The sequence below is a fragment of the Anopheles moucheti genome, chromosome 3 (assembly GCF_943734755.1).
Source record: "Anopheles moucheti chromosome 3, idAnoMoucSN_F20_07, whole genome shotgun sequence".
NCBI classification, from domain to species: Eukaryota; Metazoa; Arthropoda; class Insecta; order Diptera; family Culicidae; genus Anopheles; species Anopheles moucheti.
The window spans coordinates 74,168,541-74,192,306 of NC_069141.1; the positions used below are offsets into that span (position 1 = coordinate 74,168,541).

Here is a 23,766-nt window from a genome sequence, read left to right on the forward strand (position 1 = left end):
AACAATGCATGAATAAAATATCGAGGCGAAGCGTTTGAATGTAAAACATCATGTGTAGACGAGGACTGGTACCTAGTGCAGTGTTGCAGAGCGGTGAAGCTCATTATATAAACGCATGTTGGCGCAGTGACAGCTAGTTTGTAAACAAACCAAGCATGCCCTTTTATTTGTTCCACTTTCGGACGAAACCCTTGTGCGGCGAAAGGTCGGAAATAATTGAGAATATGAAAGTCCGTAAAATTGTTAATTTTATGTAAATTGTTCGTTATGATCGTGTAATACCGCTAGTAAATTCAAGAATGTCAAAACAGGAAGAAAAAGGTAAAACATTGTGTGCTAAAAGCGGCAGGATCAGTTTGTTTACGGATAGAATTTATACAGTTTTGTGTATGCTTTTCACATTTTCAGCTCTCTTATCGAAGCTGAACAAACTGTCGTTGAAAGACTGTAAGTACGCTGTAGTAGATTTGAATTAGTTTGTAACAATGCAGCTAATGTAGCTTTGTTCAACAGCAAAAACACCTGCGAAAAGAAATGGATTCAAAAACAGACCAATCAGCTCAGACGCGTTATCGGCCGAGGTAACGAACCGGATAGCGTTAGACTGCGAAATGGTTGGCATCGGAGCTGATGGCAAAGAGCACATGCTGGCGCGAGTTTCTATCGTAAACGAACGATGCGAAGTCATCATCGACCGTTACGTAAAACCGCAAGAAACCGTAATAGATTATAGAACTGAAATCAGTGGCATACGACCCGAACATATCAAACATGGTGTAGAATTTTTGGAGATACGCGAGGTAGTTAGACAGATTATCCATGGCAAGATACTAGTGGGACATGGGCTCTATAACGACCTCACGGTGCTAAATTTGCGACATCCTAAGTAGTAAGTTATCCTTGCATGGTATAGATATTCAATAGTATATTACCCTAATGTGCTTCATGATGATCTCTTTTTTCCGCAGCAACATTCGTGATACGGCCCGGTACCGACCAATAGCGAAAAAGGCTGGTTCATTTGGGACACCTAGCCTGAGAAGCATCACGTACGCACTTCTAGGCGAAGAGATTCAGGATGGGTCGCACGACTCAGTGGAAGACGCCCGAGCAGCCATGAGGATATATTTGCAGTTCCAGAAGGAATGGGAAAAGAGAACACTACCCGCTTGGGTATACGAGACCAGCACATAAATGGACGATAATCCAACCCTGATCTGTGGATTGCCTCACACGTTTTAGAACAACACTTCTCATACACACAGGCGAACGCTTTCGGAATTGTTGCTCGTTCTGTGAGATTAGCATGTAATTTTCAATCGCTTGTTATGGAATAATATTTCTATTAGTTTTATAAAACAAAGTCACCAAAGAGTTCTACACATCTGCTCCGAAAAATGGACAATTTTATTACAAAATAATATGTTTATTGCTTACATACTAAACTGTGTACGGCGGTCAATGTTGATGGACTTGTCCTTATGAGTTTTGCATGTTTTCCAGATCAATTACGGCCCCCTCCACTGTAGTGTCCGTGTCAGGTTTGGCGGCTTTCTTATCTTTTTTCGATTTAATCATCTTTCTAAAATCTGCAAAGGGAAACATTTAGTCAGTACCCCACAAATCACCCGTTCTTCCTTTTTCCCTCCAATAAGCTCCTACTTACTCTCTAGTTCGGTTTTCAGCGGTTGAATGAAGCTTTCGAATTCAATTTCCTCCAGACCCTTCAGAACGTGGTCGGCAGAAAGGGATTTTTGATTCTTTTGCTGGGCCGCGGTCGTGGCTGTCGATGTGAGATACAGTACGAATACCGATGTTGCTCTGGCCAACGCGATGCGACATTCGCTCGATACCTTCACATCGGCCGGTATGGCTTCCTTGATCAGCCTAGTCACCGACGTGTTTGGCAGATTTAAATCTTCAATCCTTTCCACCATTTTCAGGTTTGTGGAATACGTTAGACAATATGTCTGATGTTTTGTGTAACTGAAGTAGTTAAAGGCTTTAAAACACTATCAAACACCAGCTGATAAAATTTTGTTTACATGCACACAAAAAGCGCGATTTTCGTTGGTTCCGCGGTTTGAAGGCAAGCTGTCAAACGTGTTGAGACGAATCATGTGTGACAACAAGAACGTAGACAAATTTTCTTTGTACATAAAATGCTAATAATTTATGAAAACGCTGTGTTTTTTATTCTTCAATAACCACCCATCAATAACAATTGCAATTTATATTGTTTCTGAAAAAATATAAAAATTTAGCTATTGCACTATCCCATAGTGTAGCAATTTCATCACATGTTGAAAAGTGACAGATTTCACGAAAAGGTGTTTGTACACAGAACGCGGAAAAGGCGCGCGCGTGTTTCTTGTACGATTTGTTCGTTTCCAGCTTTTGGTGTTCGTTTGTCCAGCTTCTGTTTTATGTTCTGCATAAGATTAATATCGTTCTCATCAATCGAGTTTTCATTGAATCCCGCATCGTACAGGTTTGTTGCTACCTTTGGATAGCAAAATACCAATAAATAATCAAATAAACCAACTTCCCCATCCCGAAACAGGCTTCTCTGCCCTTTGACTACCAGCCTAAGCATGAAGAAATCGGCAAAATCATCTTCCACATCCTCTGCGGAACCAGCAGCAAAGAAACACAAACCAAATGACGGTCCACCGAAAGCTTCCAATAGTAAGGCGGATGGTGCCAGCTCCGAAGATTACGTAGCACTGTTCAAGGCAGATCGCAAAGTGACCGCAAAGTCGATACTGGATTTCGATTTTAGCAAGAAACGTGTTCGCATCCTTTCGGACGCCAAAAGCATCGAAGACGGTAAACGTGGCGTACTGTACTGGATGTCCCGTGATGTACGGGTGCAGGATAATTGGGCGTTTCTGTTTGCACAGAAGCTAGCACTTAAGAACGACCTGCCATTGCACGTGTGCTTTAATTTGGTACCGAAATTTCTGGACGCTACCATACGCCATTTCAAGTTCATGCTGGCGGGTCTGGAGGAGGTGGCGAATGAGTGCGAAAAGCTAAACATTCAGTTCCACCTCTTACGGGGCAATGCTGGGGATAATGTGCCGGAGTTTGTGCGAAAACACAAAATAGGTAGTGTGGTATGCGACTTCAGTCCGTTACGGGTACCGATGAAGTGGGTAGACGAGGTGAAACGGTCACTCCCGGTGGAGGTCCCACTGTGTCAGGTTGATGCACACAACATCGTTCCGGTATGGGTCACCTCCGACAAGCTGGAGTATGCGGCCCGTACGATTCGCAACAAGGTGAACAACAATCTTCCAACGTACCTGACACCGTTCCCGCCATTAGTGAAGCATCCGTTTACGGCAAACTTCGAGGCGGATCCAATCAACTGGACGAAGGTGCTGGATACGCTTCAGGTTGACCGATCCGTCGATGCCGTTGAATGGGCCAAACCGGGTTACATCGAAGGTGTAAATACCCTGCAAAGCTTTGTCGAAAAACGGCTAGGGAAGTTTAACGATAAAAGGAACGATCCGACCGAAAACGCACTGTCGAACCTTTCACCCTGGTTCCACTTCGGACAGATCTCGGTCCAGCGCGCCATTTTGACCGTTAAAAAGTACGGTAAACGGTACAGCGAAAGTGTAGCGTCGTTTTGCGAGGAAGCGATCGTACGCCGCGAACTATCGGACAACTTTTGCTTTCACAACGAAAACTACGACAATCTCAAGGGTGCGTACGAATGGGCCCGTAAAACGCTGGACGACCACCGCAAGGATAAGCGCGTGTATTGCTACAGCAGGGAAGAGCTGGATACGGCCAAAACGCACGATGACCTGTGGAATTCGGCCCAACTTCAGATGGTAAAGGAAGGCAAAATGCATGGCTTTTTAAGGATGTACTGGGCGAAAAAGATTCTGGAGTGGACAAAAACACCCGAGGAAGCGCTTGCAACGGCTATCTATCTGAACGATCGGTACAGCCTGGACGGGCGCGATCCAAACGGGTACGTCGGTTGCATGTGGTCCATTGCGGGAATTCACGATCAGGGATGGAAGGAACGTGAGGTTTTCGGCAAAATTAGGTACATGAACTACGAGGGTTGTAAGCGTAAATTTAACGTTAATGCGTTCGTTGTCCGCTATGGAGGTAAAGCGCATCATCGGAAGTGAATGGATAGACGGGATTTCCCTTGAGGGGGTAACCGTTATATCAGCGGTTCAGTTACGCGTTACTTCCACGTGAGATTTTTGTTCGATTTGTTTAAACTATTTCAGTTCATCTGTTAAATCCCAATGATCAGTTAAAAGCACCATTTTTGTATTTTATACCTCTGATATTGGAGTGCGTTAAGAGTGAGGATACTCTCGGTTGTGTTACTATTTCCATGAATGTATTTTTCGTTTTATAAAAACGTCTACCTCTGCAAGTTAGGTTAAGCACAACACATTACTAGTGTTAGGCATTTAAGGCACGTAAGACAACTAATTAAGCACTAAAATGTAACTCATCTAAATGGAGTTTGTGCGATAATTAACGATGCCGCTTCCGTGTTCAAGAAAACTACAGTACAATGAACTATCTGAATAAATATTAGAACTTAAAGCATTTAATGTTTTTTTTTACGAAAAAAGGCTACACCCATATACTTATATTACGCACTGTATTGGCCAATTAAAACGAAAATAATGAGTGATCTTTCGATCTCTCTCTCTCAATCAGTGTTGCGGCTAATGAATTCATTCAAATAGTTATTTAAATCACCAGTCGACTATCGGTTATCAATAGCTTTTGGAATGAAAATTAATAACGCCTCTTGTTGTAAAACTCTCATAAAACTGACAGTTTGATGGAAGATTGTGTCCCAATCATAACGGGTGACTTGAACGAGCGGGAAGAAGGGGAAAGAAAAAAGATCATTTAGCAATATTTAATTGAAGAGTAAGATATGGGCATTAGAAAGCAAAAGCCACAATTTCTTTTCCTTGCGAATCAAGCAAACCCCTACAACTAGTGCGATAAAACTTTATTTGAAACATTCCTTATAACAAACCATAACCCTTATCAGAACAAATGTTCACCAGGGAACGTAAAATGCAAGTCTCTCCAGTACCTGGATCACTTAATGTTTGTGATTGTGATTGAAGATAACGATTAATAGATATATGTTGGTGCTTCTCTGAGTCAACCGACTTAGTCAGTTTGATTTTGTTCGTTTTAATGAAACTGTTTAACTGAAATGCAACCGTTTTTTATCGTTTTTTTTTCGCCGTTTGTTACGATTGTAGCTTTGCAATTGTATATTGCTCTCCAACTGCGTATATATACACGTATACGCCACTGTAAATGCCTTTGATCCAGTGTTAAAAGACGAAACACGGTTTTAATATCATAAGAAATATATAAAAAAACTTAAGTTAATTAAAATCCTTTACGATTGTATGGATATTATGTAGAACTGTTGGGGATAAAGGGCTATATATTTAAGTTTTTTGTTTTGTTGTTGCTGTTTTATCTCGCCTCAGATTAGACACTAGTGTTATTATTTTGCGTGAAAGGCACTCTCTAAACAAAACATGAGTTAATTGCATCGCGTGTCGTGCAGTGCAAATGCGTAACGATCTACACTGGATTGATAAACTAAACAAACTGCCAAACAAACACACGCGTTTGTGTGTAACGCCATTAATCGATTGGAGAAAGTCATTCAATATCAACGCAACGATCCTTTGTACGTGTGCATGAGAAGCCGAACGAACGAACGAACGGACGCTTATTAACGTGGGCCATTAAATATTTTTCTTTTCCTTTAACAAAGATGTCTTTTCACTGGGAGCTGTTCGCTGCCATTTGCTTTAAGATAACAATTCTAAAGTAACAAAACACACAGTAAACCGTTTGCGATCGTACCGATCAGTAGAAACGTAACACGATCGCGATATGATTATCTTCGAAAGAATGAAAACCCCTAGCCTATGTTCTATGGTTCGTTTGGAACGATATCAATGAGTTAGATTTATATATTAAATGGCAAATCGTGTTTGGTGTTTTGCTCTTATCTTACTGGCTACGATCGGTATCGGTATGATTTTGTTTTCGTGTTGCAGATTAATTGTTTTTAATTAATTTAGCCAAAAGCCAAAAAGGTCACGTAATAGTGGGCCAAACCCGTGCGTCGTGCGTACGATTCAGCCCAATGTGACGTGCGATCAAATTTGTTTCGGAGTTGATACCAACTGCCGTATATTGATAATAGATGATTGTTTTTATAAAACGCCGTTATTAGCTTTAATTTATAGTAGTTGAAGAAAGTGAGAATGAAATTCCATACCTGCCAAAAGTGAAAGTTTAACTCAAGAAAGATAGGTCCAACTTTTGACTAGAAGTATGTAATATGAACTCGATGTTTTAATTTGACTAATGGTGTGTGTGTGTGTGACTGCTTCTCGCCAAAAATTCTGTAAATCTTCTTCTTCATTTCTTGATCAATGATACTCCATCACGCGAAAGTCCAACGTCCCTCTCATTGCCGTGGTATGTGAAATGATCCTTAAAAGGTGAACGAATGCTAATAAAGTTGCCTTACAAATAGTTGATAACATGTGAAACCTTACACAAAGTTGGTTGTTAAAACTGGCATCTGGTGCATTAACCTATGGCTGTATAACTTTGATTTTCCTCTCGATGTAGGCGCGGCACATCGGACAATCGTGAATCTCGATGTGACATCCGGAGCAACAACACATATGGCCACATGGTAAAAATATCACTTGTACCTGTGCAAAAAAATACGACAATTTAAAGAAATGTACCACTTGAAAGGAAACATTAACGTTAATTCCTACCATTTGTTCCATACAGATAACGCATTCTGCAAATTGTGCCACAACAGCTGCAGCGCTTACGGGACTGATTGCTTCGTTAGAGTCTGGACCGGATGCTCTACCACCAGCACCACCGCCAATGGAGACACGTGGAACGCTCGGTACCACGGATGATGTCGCTTCAACTTCCAAACCCATCTCCACCGAGCTTCTTCTACCTTCGTCCTCATGATGGTAGTCCTCGTCGATAGGTGCCGTCGCCATTGGCGTAACGGTGGCCGATTCGCCTTCAGGATAATCAATTCTACCGTTCAAATAATCGTAATAGTTGGCAATCGATTGCAAAATGCCACCCCGATCTGTAGGGTTTTGTACGCCAGCATTCATCAAATCCTGCTCTGTAACGTTGCACAATTCCTTGTCCTTGTTTTGCCATATTTTCGACAAGAATGGTAAACAGTGCACTACACCGTTCGCTAAAAATTGGTAACCCAGCACGGGATCGATCGAGGCGGTATCGTGCGAAACTTCCGTCGGCTGTCGATCAAGAAGGCGCTGGTATTGCAACAACCAGAAATCGGTTTGTTCATTTTCCTTTTGCTTTTCGATTATCTTGAGTGTATCCAGCAGCTAAAACAGAGCGAAACGTCATTAAGTATTAATCAACGCAACTTAATCGATATTGGCAACAAAGTAACGTCCGTTTTTTAGGGAAGAATAATTCATTAAACCGAATATTGCCCAAATCCCGAATTTCTTGACGAATTCTTTTTTTCGAAGCAATCCATAAATCACGTTCAAGACGAAACAGGTGATTTTGTAATAGTGTAATATGTGAAAAATATAACGGGGAGTGTTGAATTTTCTTTCATATGGTTTACAACTGGTTTAGACATTAAAAGCGCAACCAGGACCACTTTGTCAATAGCGGTTTTTCTTGTAGTGTTAGGCGCAAATCATAATAGCCATAATCATCCCGATTTCGTCCCACCCGATTATCGATTTTTGACTTCTTTCACAACAGACGGAGTTGTCGATAAGTCTTAGCTCCCGTATTGCTCGTATTAAAAACAAAAACACCTCACCCGCAAAAGACGATTGTAAGGCACGTATTTCTACCACTAATATGGGTCAGCTATTTGAAAAGCGAACATTACTTAGTCGCGGACCTGGTATTATCATTACCTGCTGTTTACGTTGGTCCTGTTGTTTGAGCAAATCCGTAAGAACGTACGTTAAATTGATACGTTGATCGGTCAAATTAATCTACAAGAAAAACAAAACAACAGCAAATATCGAGTAAAGTAATTTCACCTACAAGGTGGTATTGAAAACTTATGCAAACACATACAATTTGATCGTCCTGGTTATCCTTCTTGCGTTCGATCTCGTACAGCGTTAGTGCGGCCAGCTGCGTTTCAACAATTCGCACCTGCTCTACCAAACCCCAGGTTCGTGAATCGTTTCGTGCAATCAACGCCGCAACGGCGCTCTTCTGTATATCCTCGTCGAACGTGATCTGATCGATCACATCTTGCCGGTTTTTGTCGTAGTTCAAAAACACATTGTTCAGCAGATTGTTCGTTTCGTACTCGCGCTCGAGTATGCTGCGCGACGATTGATCCCGTTGATTGTGAAAGTTTTGTATGATGTTGATTTCGTTCTCGAGCAGGTTGGTCATCGCACCGAGTACCTCCTGTTTGCGCAGATCGTTCTGCTGGATGTGCAGATGCTCGAGCAGCCGCTTCTGCTCTTCACGTTCCTGCTCGAGGAAAGCCGGATCGGGACCATTCTTTAGCGCGAGTAGATTATTTACCAGCTCGCTCGATTTTTGATCATCTGTTACAAGGAAACAATAGATAAGCTATAAACATGATCGTCGCGCTACAAAAAACCACCGCCACGCACCCTTCATAATGTTATCGATAAGCCGCTCCCTTTCCGTCTGCTTTTCCTGCTGCAGCTTGTGCACCTGCGTTTCGTTTTGGTTCTGTTGTTCGAGCAGTTGCTGTAGCAGCATTTGTTTCCGCAACTGTTGCTGTTCATGCAGCTTACTCTCCGTTAGCATATCCTTCTCGAACGCCAACCGTTCGCGTTCGAGTAGCTTCCGTTCCTTTTCGTACCGATCGCGGGCCAGTTCCTGCTGGCGTTGGTCGCTCCGTTCGCTCGTGAGGAAAGCGGACGTGGTTGCCTTCTGCCGATCGAGCGCCACGGTGCCATCGGGATCGGTTTTCCCGCTCGGATCTTGATGGAATTCACCGGTCGAAAGATACTTTACGATGACGTATGTGCCGCCGGCCACTACATCTGCCGGTGGGTTTACTATGTACGCCGGATCGAGCACAATATCTACGAGATTATCACACGTTGCCAGCTGGCTAGGCAGCTGAGAAAGACGTACATTGCCGCTAATGTCCAGCACTCTAAGGTTGGTCATGAACGCTATCTGTTCTACGCTCGCTAGATTGTTCGCTGAAAGATTGAGCAGTTCCAATTTCTTTAGTCGTCCTATCGCTATCGGTAGTTTTTCCAAGGCGTTGTTCGCTAAAAATAGTTCCTAAACGCAGAATTCAAAACCAGATACGATTAATGGTAAAAACATGGACCAGTTAAAAACTGTTCCTTACCCTGAGGTTTTCTAGTTTGTATATATCTTCGGGCAGCTTCTTGAAACGATTGTTTGAAAGGTTTAACGATTGCAGTAAGAGTAGATCGTCCAGTGTGCCACCCGCGGCCAGGGAGGATAGCTTATTCTTGGCCAGTGTAAGGGCATCCTTTCGCAGGACCTTGCACATAACGAACACACCAGCGGGCACATCTTTCAGATTGCAATCCTCCAAATCGTATATTGGTTCCGGTGTTTCCTTTGCCTTTTTTTTCAAAATCAACGAGAAAAATAGGCCATGTAGTTAAAATCGATATTTTCCTCCCAAACCAAATAGCGGTCGGAATGAGTATGAAGCGGGTAAAACAGCAAGCAAAATGTGTTAATGGGTATGTCAACTATGCAGGGGTATTTAGCGATGATGCGAGAAAAAAAAGCGAGGAAAACATTAAACTTGTAATGCGTTTACCAGGCACTGCTTCCGCTCTAGGCGCGCTTTGTAATCCACGCTCGGTTGGTGGCTTGTAGTGGCCATTTCACTGTCTTCCGTTGGTGTGAACAGGTTTTCATTGTTCGAAGACGAAATGCGACAACCCATATAAAAGAATTAATCTAGTTGGCGTGATGTTTTTCTTTGTTACTTTCGTGCACTCCAGGATATTATTTTAACGATGCACCACCAAAAAAACAAACCCTTGAACGAGCCTTTGTACTACATCAACATCTATGTGTGTGAATGTGTGGTTATTTTTCGACTTCTGTTGTAGCACTTTAGCATGCACAATGTGACCACAATTTGGGTTTCAATTGGTTTCAATTCACTACGGGGGCTAGCTATGAATCACGCGCGCGTTATTTATTGCAGCCTACACCATTCTACACGTTTGATTGCTCGATGTTGCCACGGGATCCCGCTACGCCTCTGCCACTGAGACTACGCTTATGATACTACGAAACGACACTAGGCTAAAAAGGGGGGGTGATGAGCACAAACTACCGTGCAAACTAATTGTGAATGAGACCAACACTTCCGTTCCGATGGTTCCGTACTAGAGAACGCGCTACATGCTCGGTACGAGACGTGAATTTCCTTTCAACTGGGGTTTTTTTTCTATTCGCGCGTTCACCGTCAACTCCGCAGCAGCGCTCTTATTTTGGAATCGCTTCGAGGGTGCGTTTGCTTTCTTCACAATTACAATAGGCTCATGCTTTTCACTCTCCCACTCTCTGTCTCTCTCTCGGTCTTGCTTTTACGCAATTCTTATCGCATCTTTCACAACAATGGTCGATTCTTTTCCACTCAGAACAATTACCAAAAAAAAAAGTAATACTCACGCCAAATGTTTTCAATCTTTTCGGTGACTTTTCTCGTAAACAAAGTGACGTTCGCTGACGGGCGCACACTGATATCGGAATGGTCAGGTGTTTCTAGGCAACGTGATGTTTCATTATCTTTGCTGATTGGACTTCCATTAAAGGTTAACCAATTTATGGAAAAAGCATAAAATAAGGCAGTCTTTAATTTGTAGAATTTTACAGGCCAGGTGGGCGAGCATATGAGAAAAGTGAATGTCTTACATTGACCAAATGAAATGCTTTAAAAGACCACTGTGCGAATATTACATTCCAGCGCACCCCAAGTTAAAACGTTTTTAAATTCGGTAAATTTCGTGAAGTTGCAAAGGACATTCTCCTTTTAAAACGAAATCGTTTTATTTAAACGTTGCACCATTCCAAGTAAATACCCTATTCCCATGCACCCCCCATACATTATTGCTTTATATCCGCGTCTTTGTGGTATGATGCCTCTACAGTTTATTTAAAATAACTGGAGGTTTAAGTTTCCACTTCGAACGCACATTCCAATCAGCCTGTAATCCTGCGAGGGATGCTTTATCTGGCAAGAAAATACGATAAAAACAATAATCATTATCAGACGTCCTTGTCAGAGTTTTGAGATTCGAATATTACCACGTGTTTTCGAATAGTTTTCCAGAATGCCGTAAATATCATTCACCGGAACGCACATGTTGTGACAGTTGTAGATTATGTTATCTAAAGAACTCTTGAAGTTTGATACAGCGATTGCTACCAACAACCCATTCTCATCGAATATTGGACCGCCACTTTGTCCTAAAAATATGACAGATGAATAATCGTCCTAGCGTAACACATAAATATCCAACGCGGAAAATGCACTTACCACATTGAATAGAACAATCCGTAAACAGGATACCTTCACTGTACTTTGTGACACGTCCCGGAATAACGCTAGGTTTAAAAACTGACCCGCTGGCCAACGATTTAAACACGGGAAAGCCAACAGCATACAACCGTTGACCAATGCGGGGAATGTAATTAGCTAACTGGCAGTACCAATTCGACGATTTCGCTTCCTCTTCGAAAGTTGCCTCCATCAGTGCAATATCGTACGCACTATCGAAGATTGGATTTTTGTATACAAGTTTCGGGTGCATTATTTTGCGATCATTAAACATGCAAGTAATGTTATCCTGAAAATCAGAACCATAGGAACGTTAGATGAAGATTGTTATAAAATACCATCCGTACATACCGTTGCGAGCACGTGAGAACAGGAAATGATGTAATGTTTCCCGTTCAGCTCGAATGCACATCCGGTTCCCCAGCATCCTTGCGAGTCAATCATACAGACGGAACGAAACGCTTGCGCTGGCAAAGCGGTTGATAAGCTTTGACAAAGGTTTCTTCGGTTTGTAACAATGCTTACAATCTCTTCCATGTTGATCGCTAGTGGGAAGCAAACGTTCTCGTTACGATACATAAACGTGGCCCCGATAAGAATGCCTTGCATTTTCCTACAAGAACACACCACGTGGTTATTAAAATTTTGTGAATGTGAACATACTTCTTTTCATTACATTTGGTAGTTGTAAACGGCTCCTCCTTGGCAGCCCGAGCTGAGATGTGTGTCGAGCAGCAGCAAACAGTCCTGTTCGCCGAAAATGTTGGAAACGTGTCCTACGTGAAGCGTGTTGAAGAACGATTCATCACCAAACGGAGTGGATACGGTTACCACTTTATCCAGCAGATTAACCCTTTCGCTGCTGAATGGTTGAAGTCGCTCGAGTACTCTCTTAACCTGCTCCCAAGCAACGCGTTTTGTAAGATTTGTGAACAGAATAATGATGCTAGCAAAAAGTGTGGCATACGAACGAATTGGTTTCATATCACCGTTGATCCAAACGTGCAATCCTTCTAGCATCGTTTCCAGACATTCTTTCACCCGGCGAGAGTACACTATTTGATAAACACGAGCCGGTTGTTCCCGCAGCACATTCTCGTGCTTACAAACAACACGGAAATCTAACTCAAAGATATCCTTGACTTCAGTGGATTTGGAAAGCTCTACGACAGGCCTGTAATTGACGGCATTACTAAGCTGCTCTACGAAGCGCTCGTTATCGCTCAACATTAATCCGGAGGTGATAACAAGCTCGTCGTCGACGAAAATTGCCGATGCTTTGTGACTGCCAGACGTGCAGAAAATGGTACCATGCTTTGCAATTGCTGGAATCTGTAACCAAACAGGGAGGGATTCATTTCCAGCAATATGTTACGTTTGTTTTATTTACCTTCATTTCACATAATACGGTTGGAAGAAGGGTAAAAATTTCGATAAAAAGTACCAATTCAAATTCCAAACCACACGGACCAGCTGCAGACGAAAACAAAACAAACTTTGACAGTTGTCGAATGGAAGTGACCCAAATGGCCCAAAATGGAACAATGTTGGGAACCCGGCAATTTAACTCGGATTTTTTAAGTTTACCGTTGTTTTAAGTAATCACAAAACGTGTTCACTAGAATAGAATAAATTTAGAGATTCTACTAAGCATAGGCCGAATTTTGGCTAACTATGCATTACCTTGGAGTGGCTGTTTAAGTATATGTACCGTTCATTTTAGTATCATTCACCAAAGCACGTGGTTTTGAATTTATAACTGTCAAGTTTAAGAAAACTTCAAGAACCGGAGTTCCTAGAACGATTGACAATGTTTGAATGGTTCTTGCTGACGTCTTCGGTGGCAATAATCAGGTCTGAGGTTAATTTTGGAATGTTCCAGCTTGAGTATTCAGCTGTAGCTTGTAACTTATCGTTTAAGACAGTCTTCGTGCATGGTACATCTGGACCAACAAGGTTTCTTGCACAAAATGGGAAAAGGAGGAAGCCGGAGCACCAAAACTTTAGATGAGAATTGTTTCACGATCATCGATAACCGATCTTGCGTCCTCGGAATCGTGGGAAGGGTTAAATTGTTTGTGCAATTAAACTTCAATCAAATCAGTTAATCTTCTAGTGTAAATTGTTTAGCAAAAGTAATACTTCTAATTAATATTATACTTCCCACAGTGCCCCCAGACCACACCAAAACACACGAGCCATTAAAAACATTCTAAGCGCTTGTACAATCGAGGAGCTTGTATTAATTTTTAACCACCACACACCAATTGATGTCAGCAGCTGCGGAATATACGGTGGCCAACAAACAAGTGCACCGCACAAGCCGCATGACCAATACGCTGGCCTCCTTTTTTTTGCCGCTGCATGCGTGATTTATTTTCATTTAGTGCAATCGCGATCTTCTGGCAGATCGCAAATTAATTGCCGCTCCGGATCGCGAACGCCTCTCCCCAACCCCCAACACTTGGGCGATCGCCACCACACCGAGAAGCGTCGTGTGTGCACTGTCAGACAGCTTGGCGCACGTCCGCCATTCTCGAAGGCAAACTGCCGCTAGGGGTAGGAATGGTGATCAATGGCATGTAATGCGTGTGGCAAAGGGGGTTGGATTTTCGACCACAAGTAATACTGGTTGTATGCGTGTATGTGTGTGTGAATCCCGAGTGTGGTACTGACAGCATACTTCTCCTTCGATTAAGTAGATCTTCACGACCACGATTTAATCGATACCAGTGAAAACCAGCGAGTTTGTGGTATGTGGAATCAACATGTCGCAACAATACGCAAATAGTACAAATAACGCACCCAAAAAAAAAAACAACCAGTTCTCGCATGCAAAGTGACACATCCACCGGGTCTTCGACGTCTTGGGAAGGGTGCCATAGGTCAACCGTTTACCAGCGATCGGCTTCGTGGTTGTTTCGACCACCACAGGCGTATCCATGCGCGATGATGAGGCAAAGAGTTTTTTGTTGATGCTGCTGATCCTTGGTGGGAGGTCCTGGGAGTTGGAAAACGCTTGACCGCTTCTGCGATCGTGTGCAACGGTGTGGCTACATATCGATTGATATATTGATGCTCGCCAATCGCCAATCGCTGCCAACCGTTGATCACTAACCATATTTTACTAAATTGGTCGCGTGTGGGAAGCATTCGATTATGTCGGGCACATCTTGCCCAGAGAGATAGAGAGAGAGCAAGAGAGTGCGCATATTGATTATAGCGGAGTGCAAATATCGCTTTGACATTCACTCCATCGTCGGTTTGTTTTGATCTTTGGTGGAGGTCGTGTTTTTTTTTTTGTAAATTTGAACGGAACGATCAAAGAAACGATTCACCGCACAGGAGGTGCAATCTGATCGATACGGTTGGCATCTATTACTTAGTTAATCTATTTTTTAATATATTCACCCGTTATTCAGAATAAATAACTGCATAATTCATAATAACTGCATAATAACTGCATAATAATAAACAAAAAAGTATAATGTAAAAAGTACTAAAAATCTGATACTCAGCATTATAACTAAGAATTTAGAATAAAAAAAGGACTTATATTATCGGAATATAATATAACGGAATTTATATTATCGAATGGCGATGACAATTTTTACCAAAAATCACCAAAAATTATTTAATTTTTTTACCAAAAATTATTTAAAGCACAAAGGTGGCTCGAATCCTATATTTAATAAGCATACTAGAAAAATTGCCCAAATCCTCTAGCAGCCGAAGGATTGCACACTTAAATGTAAGCTTTAGGCTCCACCTTTTCGTAAATTTGATGACCTACTGATCATCTGTTTTGCAATCAAAGTTCTGATGGTAGTTCTGAGGCTTTTTGGGAGTGCTTTTGTTATTCCATTGAACGAATTTCTTGAAACAATTTATTGCATGTGCCGATTTCTTGGGAAGATCACCATATCAGACCAAAAGCTCACTCTTCCACTTGAGATTTACCCAGGAAAACATCAACTTCGAGAAGACATATTGGGGCAATATCTACAATAATCGTTACTTCTAAAGGAAATAATGTTTTCCTTTTCAAGAACCTTGTTGAGCACCATAGTGAGAGAGTCGTCACAGAATATTCCCCAAGAACTCCGTATCTGCTTGGTGGAAGATGCAATTTACATGATCCTCATCAACGACATTCCTTCCCATTCAGAGTCTTACATTGCGTCATTCATTAAGACACTGGTATTTCGTCCAAGAATAAATTTTTCATCAGTAATTCGTCTAAAACAATGTCTATCTTGCCCAAGTATGTCTCTACCGTTTGGTCGGTTACTCCGACATAATTTGTGTCGGTCTACATCGTTATTCAATGAAGCGCTTCTGTACGATGCTCCGGGGTTTTTCCGGAAGGGAAAAGGTCTCATAATTGTCAAAATATCTATACTCTGTGGATATGAAATGCTGCACGCTGTAGAACTTCTCTGTCATGGCTGCCGTTCAAATAAAGCTACAAACACATCTGCTTGACTCTGTTTGGTGGTTATACTGATAAGGATATTAATGTTTATCTAAGCATAACAGATTAGTTAAGAAATACGAGGTGTAGCGAACTCGTCTGAAAAATCAGAAAAAAATCAGTCCAACAAGCCTACAGAGCATTAAGAGCAACAGGTGTTCTTCTGCGTAGATAATAGACTATTTAAATGCTACGCCACCCCTACACAACGATCCGCTCGGACATATTTTGTTCTGTAAACCATTTTGTGATCTAATCGTACATGTGCTATTGATGTTGGCCGAATACAGGCTTTCAAGAACAGGCCCCTTCGAAAAGATTCTACGCGGCCACACCGCGCTCGCGGTTTTTCATGTAAACAGCAAATTGGCCATTCGTTCGATTCCGTACCGGCCGGACCACTTCCAAAGGATGCAAATGAATCAATCTAAAATGCTTGCCCGTGATCCTGGCAAAAGGCAACTCATCGTTTAACCATCGGAACAACCGGTCCCCGACAGGGAACCGGTTTCCCGGTTCAAGCCGGTAAATTGTTTTTTGATTAATGATTTGTTGTTTTACCTGTTTTTTTTCGTTTTGTTCCGCATCAACCCCTCCTGCCCCGTTTTCCGACCCTGTTCCCGGGGGCTAAACGAGCACCCGATTAACATATAAGTTACGACGACAGGACCGAAAGTATGGCCAGGCCAGGAAAACAAAAATAAAGAAAATTCGGCAGTGACTCACACCATGTCATATCTCGTTGCGTTTGGATGCAATCACCGGTGTGGCCGGGCACTGTGTGCCGCGCTCAGGTGCTGCGTTCTGTGGAGCCTGTTTTTCGCTCTGTCGAACAACGTTAATGGATTGCCGAACGTTTTCTGCCTGGCGGCGTTGCCGTTGTTTGATGTGAAGTTTGACTTTTGACAGAGGCCCGCGGGGCTAAAATAAAAGGCCGTTGTGCCAGGGAGGAGTTCGATCATCGATCGTTCCGTAACTGTGACCGCGCCGCGTGTGCGAGATCATCCAGCCGATGGTTTTGACCTCAATGGGTTCGAGGAAATTCGAGCAGGGGCGAAAAAGGGGTTGGAAATATATAAACCGTCACAGAATGGCACAAAACAGGTGTCCAGGACAGGACCGCCACTGCGTCGTGGATCGCACCGGGAGAGAGATCGTGCAGGCCCGGCAGCCGATAGGTACCGCCGCGGCAGACAACCTGGCACCGGTTTCAAGCAAACGGCTCTCGTACGATTTGTGCCCATAAATAGCGAAACGTCAAATCTGTATGCTAATCGAATGTTAATGAATATTGTTGTGAGGTTCGCAGGTTTATCAATGATAGCACCAATTTTTTGTGGTGGTTTTTTTGTTGTTGTTCCCATGTTCCCGACTTTAAGCGATTCGTCGGGGAGTGTGTTTTTTTTGCGAAATGCTCCCCACACGACCGGTGCGACCATTTCTGCTGGAGGGTTTCAAAACACGCGATCGACACTTTTCTAGCGGCGATCGGCGCGACACCCCCCGCTTGTCTGGGAGATGATGGTGTTTTTTTTCGTTGTTGTTATCCGAACACTAACTAATTGGAAGATGCCATAGTTGATTGCTGTTTATGAGTCATAAACACATCCCGCACCGGGGAAACGGCGATGGCACAAATGTTACGCTGGTCACGAGAGCCGAAACCCCGAACCACCGTTTCCCGGGGTGTGATTAAAATTCCTGCCAAACATTTCACAGACTACGCGGCACCGGCGACCCGAAAGAAAAGGTAATCAAGGCAAGCGTACGCTCACGTATGCTTTCTTTGAAGGTGGCGATTTGGTTTGGCGAAAAGAAAAGAGCTACTATTTTACAGCGCTATACAAGGCTGGGGGCAATTCGTGCTGCCGATAGATATGAATATATCTTGCCTATTGGAACCGAAAAGCCGACCCCGACTGACGTCAGAGCGGGGATAGACGTACGGTGGGTTACGTTTAATTGGAAACCCGCAAGCCAGCGGGTTAGCTGACCATAAAGTGTATCCTTGATACTACGCGCTGTGCCCGGGGATGCGTTCAAAGTACCGAACCCCTCATATCGTAACCAGTTGTGGCGGTGGCCTCCAACTCGCAACATGCGAAACCATCCGAAGCCATTGCTGTTATTGCCGTTCATCCCCGTTGACTTCCGGAACGCAAGGAGGAAAATGATAAGGTTATAAAACCATAATTTTTGTGCGTATTGTTGTCCAACCGTACGATTACCATCACGTTTGTACACACGTCGACGTTCGCCGTCTAGTGTTATCCCCTGTATGCTATTAGAATAAAATAGACTTGGCATATGCTGCGGAGCCATTTCTAATTCTGCGCTACACGGGACGCGTGGGCGACGTACTTTTTTTCGCATGAAACGTTGTGAAAATGTATAAAATTAAACTTAAATTATACTGTGGCATGGCGGGATGGCACCGATAACGCAATGACGTTGTGTACCCCCGCTAGCTGCTGGGCGTAGGTTCCTCCGCCGTTCAGTGTTCTGCTGGCGCATGGCATCAATAACAGTGGGACACTTCCCAGTGGTGGTCTACGATGAATGGAAGCGGTTGGAAAATAAGTAGCATTTTTCAGGACATCAAGCAAATTTGTATCTCCAACCCTTCCTGTTGGCCCTTCTACTGTCACAGTAATACATCGAACTAGGTTACGAAAGCTAACAAGACATCCTTTTTTTTATCTTGTTTTTTTTTCTGGCTACAGAGGATGATTCAGATAGTTAGGGTATGGTTTGCTGTGAATAAATAAACCTAACCTCAACGTACTTAGATTACTTAGTAGTATAATTACTTGTTGGTCTGCATCTTTTTTAATTTCCGGTATATAGACAACAAAACAACATTAGTTTTGTGAATATTTTAAATCTAATTTTACTTTGACTGTGACTTTCGTAAAGACTTTCTGCGATGATAGTAATTTTTTCTCTTCATACGACAGGACATGTATCTAATCACATATCCCTTCAGCAGGACTTGACTTAGCTAGTCTCTAAGCAAGGCGCTAAAAAATTGTAAAAAAAAACAAATGTTATAATCCTAATGGGAAAATCTCGTTGAGACACGACCTTGACCGAAAAAGCGGATAACCCGGATAATACGTACATCTGGTTTGTTGAAAAACATGAGCACATATTCGCTATTGACGTTGCAGTCAACATGTCAAACCGCCTTTAGAACTGTCATTCCCAAGCAACACGACTAACCTTCCACTGTTTAGTAAACACTGTGCACTAAACAAGTTCAAGTTATTTTGAAGCATTCTGGAATGATTGATCAAATTTTACCATTAACTATTAAGCCCTGAACTATATCATTTTGTTTGTTATTATTATGGCACTTGGTTACTTGATCGTAAATGTCAAATTGCCTTTATCATTTCCGGACAGCACGAGTAATCTTGATGGAATGACTTCATGCATTTAAATACTGAGAAAATTGTACCCAAACACCAGAAAGGGTGATTTTAACTTTACGTTGCGATTTAATGGTTTTGTTTTACAAATTATTTTTTAAAGCCAACATTCGAACGTTAAAAATAGTTTTGCGAAATACAAACTTTCAAACTTCAAAACAGATTTTAATGAGCAGTTTAGTTAATCATTTGAAGCAGGAAATGCTGTAACATTTTATGATAAGGGTTAAGAATACTGCTAGGTTCTGTCGTAATAACATACAGCAATTAAGTGATTAAATGAGCAGTATAGTTTAATATTAGCTGCTAATGTACTGAGCTGTGCAAGTTTGATTATGTTTATTTTTATACCATTGTTTACGTTCCACGTGGCAAGTTAAAAATTGCTCTTTTGCGATATTTCTATTTGAAGTAAACTACCGGACTAGGCAGAACTGAAGTTCTACTAAAGGTAGAAGTAAAATTTTGTAAATCTCCCACCGCGCAACAATTTTGGGAGCCCAAGGGTGGCGAGAGCTTTCGTTTCCTTTTCGCTTGATTCCTCTTCCTTTCGTGGGGGGAGGATTGCTTTATCATCATCTCGTGTGTGCGCAATATCTACTAACATCTCTTTTGCTCGCGGAAGCTTTTGCTTCCTCTTCTCGTTCTATCGCACATTTTACTGCTCTTTCGCACACTGCTGACTATCAGACGCTGCGAAGTCGCTTGAACATCGATGTTGCTCGACGGCATCGCGCCGTCTTCTTTTCGCAACCCAAAGCGTTGGATGCTGCCGGGAGGACTTTCGGCCAATTGCGGGATGCTGGGACGAGCTGTGGGCTGTGGGTTTCCGTTGTTGCCCGACGCTTTCGTTGGCGATGTTTTATAGTGCTTGGGGAAGCGCAAGCCGTTATCCTCTATATATAAATGAGAAAACAATTTTGCCACCACAAGTATTTCACTGTTGGTCCTAACAGTAACAGTGTGCCGATCTTCCGCGTAGCAATCAGCATCCGTGGACGAGCTGTTCTTTCGATTGTTGGATCGTGGCAATTGAATCTTGGCGTTCTTGGCTACTGCTATATGGTGTTTTACACAGCATACACTTTTTCACGGTTAAGCGATCGGAAACGAATCGAACTGGTGACGGTTGCAGATAGTGTGATTTAAACGTGAGTGTGAACGTGAATCTACGGAGCGTCCAGCACTAGGGCAACGCCAACAAACCGGCCTCGAGAAAACTATCGCAACCTAGAAGAGAGATTCCGCAAAGGAGGCGCAGTCACTTGCAGCTTGGATTTCAAACGGCGCTAAGTGCACAGTGCATGGATAGTATCAAGGTAAACAATATCAATTTCAAATGCGATCGATCACGTGATAACAAACGTCCAATACGTCTGGCCCCGCTGGGTCGTGTCAAAACCGTGTCTATTTACTAGCGTCAATTATGGTGCCATTAGGCGTGCAAATTAATCGATACGTGTTTGAAGTGTGACAGGATCGTATGATCATGTGCCGTATCGTATGATCAGCATCCGCCGTGGGGATTTGATTTGCATAATCATATTTTGTTCGGTGTGTAACAACCAGAGGTGCACAATGTTTCTTCTTTGGCACTACTATTCAACCTAAAGAGGTCTTTGACTGCCATTTATGGCTTTCTTTTTTTCTACAGACGGCTTGACAAGTCCTTCGTGTTTTGGTGAACGAGTCTAGATCTTGTGGAAACTGTACTGCACAATTTTTGACAAATTGTGTCGAAAACATGATAAATTTCAATGCTATGATAAAATATGCACGCATTTCATGCAATAATGCTTGGAAAAATATGGAAAATAAAAAAAGATCGTAATCGAAAAATAAGTGTTCATATAGAGCACTACAGGTTATAGGTATATAGGTTAAGCAATGTATAACGAAGTGAAGATGATTATTTTTAATATTCAAAATCATGGAAACATTTCAGTTTTTTTTTTAAATTTAGCTTTACTAGTTTATAACAACTGACATAACATAACATTATTTACATAACTTTAAAACTATTTAGAAGAATGAGCTTGATTAAATTTACAACATATAGTATTCTATAAATTATTTTTACTTTAATGCAGTGAATTTTGCACTAAACTAAAAGAAAATTAGCAGAAACTCCAAGAGTGTAAACTTTATACTCTTATCGCTCACAACCTTATAGAAGAATAGTTTCAAAATGCTGTTCAAAACTAACAAATAATTATGATATAAAAGATATCGTTACATACGGTTAACTGTATGACAGGAAACGTTAAATATAAAATTATTTTTCGCATCAGTACTAGAGATTTTTATATCATTTTTCACCCGGTACCTTCAACGGAAAACGCCCGTAATGTCAGCAAATGCCCTTAATACATCAACGTCACGGTTCGATTACAAGACGTCCTCAAATGTAGTTATTTTTTCCGCATTACTATTACCCACCCGAATGGTAATTAATGTATTGGAAAATTATCACTTTTTCTGATCGTTCCGCATCGCAAAAGTGTAATAAAAAAAAACGGCACTACAATAGAACAAAGTGGACCAATTCGTACCGAACGGTCGTTCGTTTGTTAGTGACAGCGGTAAGATTTCTATTGTCGTTCTTGAATGGCGAACCCGCCGGTCGTACTCAGCAGCAACCTGTTGCGTTGTTTGTTAATACATTCGCCGGGCTAACATTTTCCACCCGAATGACGGATTGACGGGTTGCCTATTTGCACCCTTTACCTAGTACGGGGTTCCATCGTGATAGCCAAGAATTGTTAGCTCACCGTATACCCGGCGTTACCGGAGTACCAGGAGAACCGATAAGTCTTACGACTTTGTAAAGACGTGGTGGTACGAGGGTTGGTTTTAGATTTTCTTTCCGTTCGATTGTTCGACGAGACGCGATTACGCTGCATAGAAGCTGCGAGACACGTTTACGCAATGGAAAGAACCCCCAAGCAACTGTCGCGAGAAAAAAGTACTGACTGATTGCTAGAGTGTCGTCATAACAGGATAATCCCGTCCGAATAACCCCTTACGAAATGAATGAATGAATAATGGTTTCCTTTATTAATGAACAATGAATGACTAATTAATACATTTGAACTAGTTCGATACGATTAGATTACTGATGTGGTGTGAAGAATTTTGTTTCCTAATCGAATGTAACGCATTCTTTGAGGAAATAGCTGTCCAGCTGAGAAGTTTTTTTTACTGATGGTACTATCAAGGGGTATCTTGTGGTGATTTTTGATGCAATTTTTTTATAAATTTGCTCACTACATCCGTGTTTAGTGATTAATTCTTATTTTTCAAAATTTATTACAAATTACCATTAAGAATTGCAGCACTAGTTCATAATTTATCTAGTGATGCTACTATAACTTGCTTTAGTACTTGCTAAATAACTTGCTAAATCGAAATGGTTGATAATATTGATAACTACAGTTGATATTTTGTAGCTTATTCATGGTCATTTCGTATTTTTACCACCATACTTAAAGTGGTTGAATTGAAGGACATACTCAACCTAAGATCTGTAGAATTCTTCTTTAGTGGCACTACATTCTCAATAGGTCCAGGCCTGCCATTCTTTTTTTTACTTTATGTATCCATTGCATCAGATATTCTTTCCTTACATTACTAGCATTTGTTCTTGAGTCCTTCTATTCACATAATATTTTTGGGTTTAACAATTCTACCGCAGCTGATCGATGACTGTCATACAACTATTGTGCAGTACAGACTTTAAGAAAAGATTACAAAATAATGTAGGTCTATGAAATTTGTTTATAAAGTAACCATCCATTACAAACCACCATTTAGAACCGATACAAGCGGTTGATAATTCTGAGGTGAACTTGAATTATGTTCATTAATTAGACAAAATATGGACAAATATTTAGCACAAAATCGCTTATTTAATATTAAATTTTCGCCATTTTGTTTAGAAATTTTACGGTTAAAAATAATCTTTCACAATGTTCCATTCCATACATTTTTCTAGTGAATGACCTGTAATAAACATAACTTGAATGTGATTTTTAATATTTTTTCACATACTGTTGAATGTGTATATTTTCTCGGAAAAACACTGCCTTTCCAATAATGGAGTTGGCTGGCCCTTAAAAAAAATACGTTTTTTCCAGCTTCTGAGTGTAAATCACCCCTTATACCGTTGTACTAAATTGTACTAAAACAGTGGTCAAGCTAGTGCGGATGGGAAAGAAGCAGCA

The 23,766-nt window shown here is 41.7% G+C and overlaps 5 protein-coding genes across 6 annotated transcripts in view; 2 read left to right on the forward strand and 3 right to left on the reverse strand.

The window, feature by feature from the left end:
• Nucleotides 1-183: 183 nt before the first annotated feature.
• LOC128301456 (RNA exonuclease 4-like) lies at nt 184-1,319 on the forward strand. The gene is made up of 4 exons (XM_053037949.1): nt 184-321; nt 409-447; nt 514-889; nt 969-1,319. Exons 1-4 carry the CDS (start codon nt 300-302, stop codon nt 1,192-1,194), a joined length of 663 nt encoding a protein of 220 aa, XP_052893909.1. The 5' UTR covers nt 184-299; the 3' UTR covers nt 1,195-1,319.
• Nucleotides 1,320-1,397: 78 nt separating this feature from the next.
• LOC128304493 (DNA polymerase epsilon subunit 3) lies at nt 1,398-2,174 on the reverse strand. The gene is made up of 2 exons (XM_053041687.1): nt 1,667-2,174; nt 1,398-1,589 (listed from the first exon to the last, which is right to left on the reverse strand). The coding sequence occupies exons 1-2, from the start codon at nt 1,935-1,937 to the stop codon at nt 1,480-1,482; spliced, it is 381 nt and encodes a 126-aa protein (XP_052897647.1). The 5' UTR covers nt 1,938-2,174; the 3' UTR covers nt 1,398-1,479.
• A 161-nt stretch (nt 2,175-2,335) lies between these two features.
• LOC128302324 (deoxyribodipyrimidine photo-lyase) lies at nt 2,336-4,558 on the forward strand. The gene is made up of 2 exons (XM_053039119.1): nt 2,336-2,491; nt 2,564-4,558. The coding sequence occupies exons 1-2, from the start codon at nt 2,427-2,429 to the stop codon at nt 4,155-4,157; spliced, it is 1,659 nt and encodes a 552-aa protein (XP_052895079.1). The 5' UTR covers nt 2,336-2,426; the 3' UTR covers nt 4,158-4,558.
• Nucleotides 4,559-5,002: 444 nt separating this feature from the next.
• The window catches only part of LOC128301958 (E3 ubiquitin-protein ligase LRSAM1-like), a 93,290-nt gene continuing 74,526 nt past the window's right edge, over nt 5,003-23,766 (reverse strand). The window contains exons 1-8 of one of the 2 annotated variants that reach the window (XM_053038644.1): nt 9,884-10,673; nt 9,437-9,679; nt 8,718-9,366; nt 8,161-8,648; nt 7,995-8,075; nt 6,831-7,439; nt 6,600-6,761; nt 5,003-6,534 (exon numbers count right to left, since the gene is read on the reverse strand). In XM_053038644.1, coding sequence (XP_052894604.1) covers nt 6,639-6,761; nt 6,831-7,439; nt 7,995-8,075; nt 8,161-8,648; nt 8,718-9,366; nt 9,437-9,679; nt 9,884-10,012 — 2,322 coding nt within the window. In that variant the 5' untranslated portion in view covers nt 10,013-10,673 and the 3' untranslated portion in view covers nt 5,003-6,534; nt 6,600-6,638. Of the gene's footprint in view, nt 6,535-6,599; nt 6,762-6,830; nt 7,440-7,994; nt 8,076-8,160; nt 8,649-8,717; nt 9,367-9,436; nt 9,680-9,883; nt 10,674-23,766 lie in introns of those variants that run through there. The other variant, XM_053038645.1, reaches the window with a different exon arrangement.
• On the reverse strand, nt 11,143-13,034 carry LOC128303003 (uncharacterized). The gene is made up of 6 exons (XM_053039854.1): nt 13,029-13,034; nt 12,315-12,970; nt 11,990-12,251; nt 11,618-11,927; nt 11,386-11,547; nt 11,143-11,311 (listed from the first exon to the last, which is right to left on the reverse strand). Exons 1-6 carry the CDS (start codon nt 13,032-13,034, stop codon nt 11,223-11,225), a joined length of 1,485 nt encoding a protein of 494 aa, XP_052895814.1. The 3' UTR covers nt 11,143-11,222.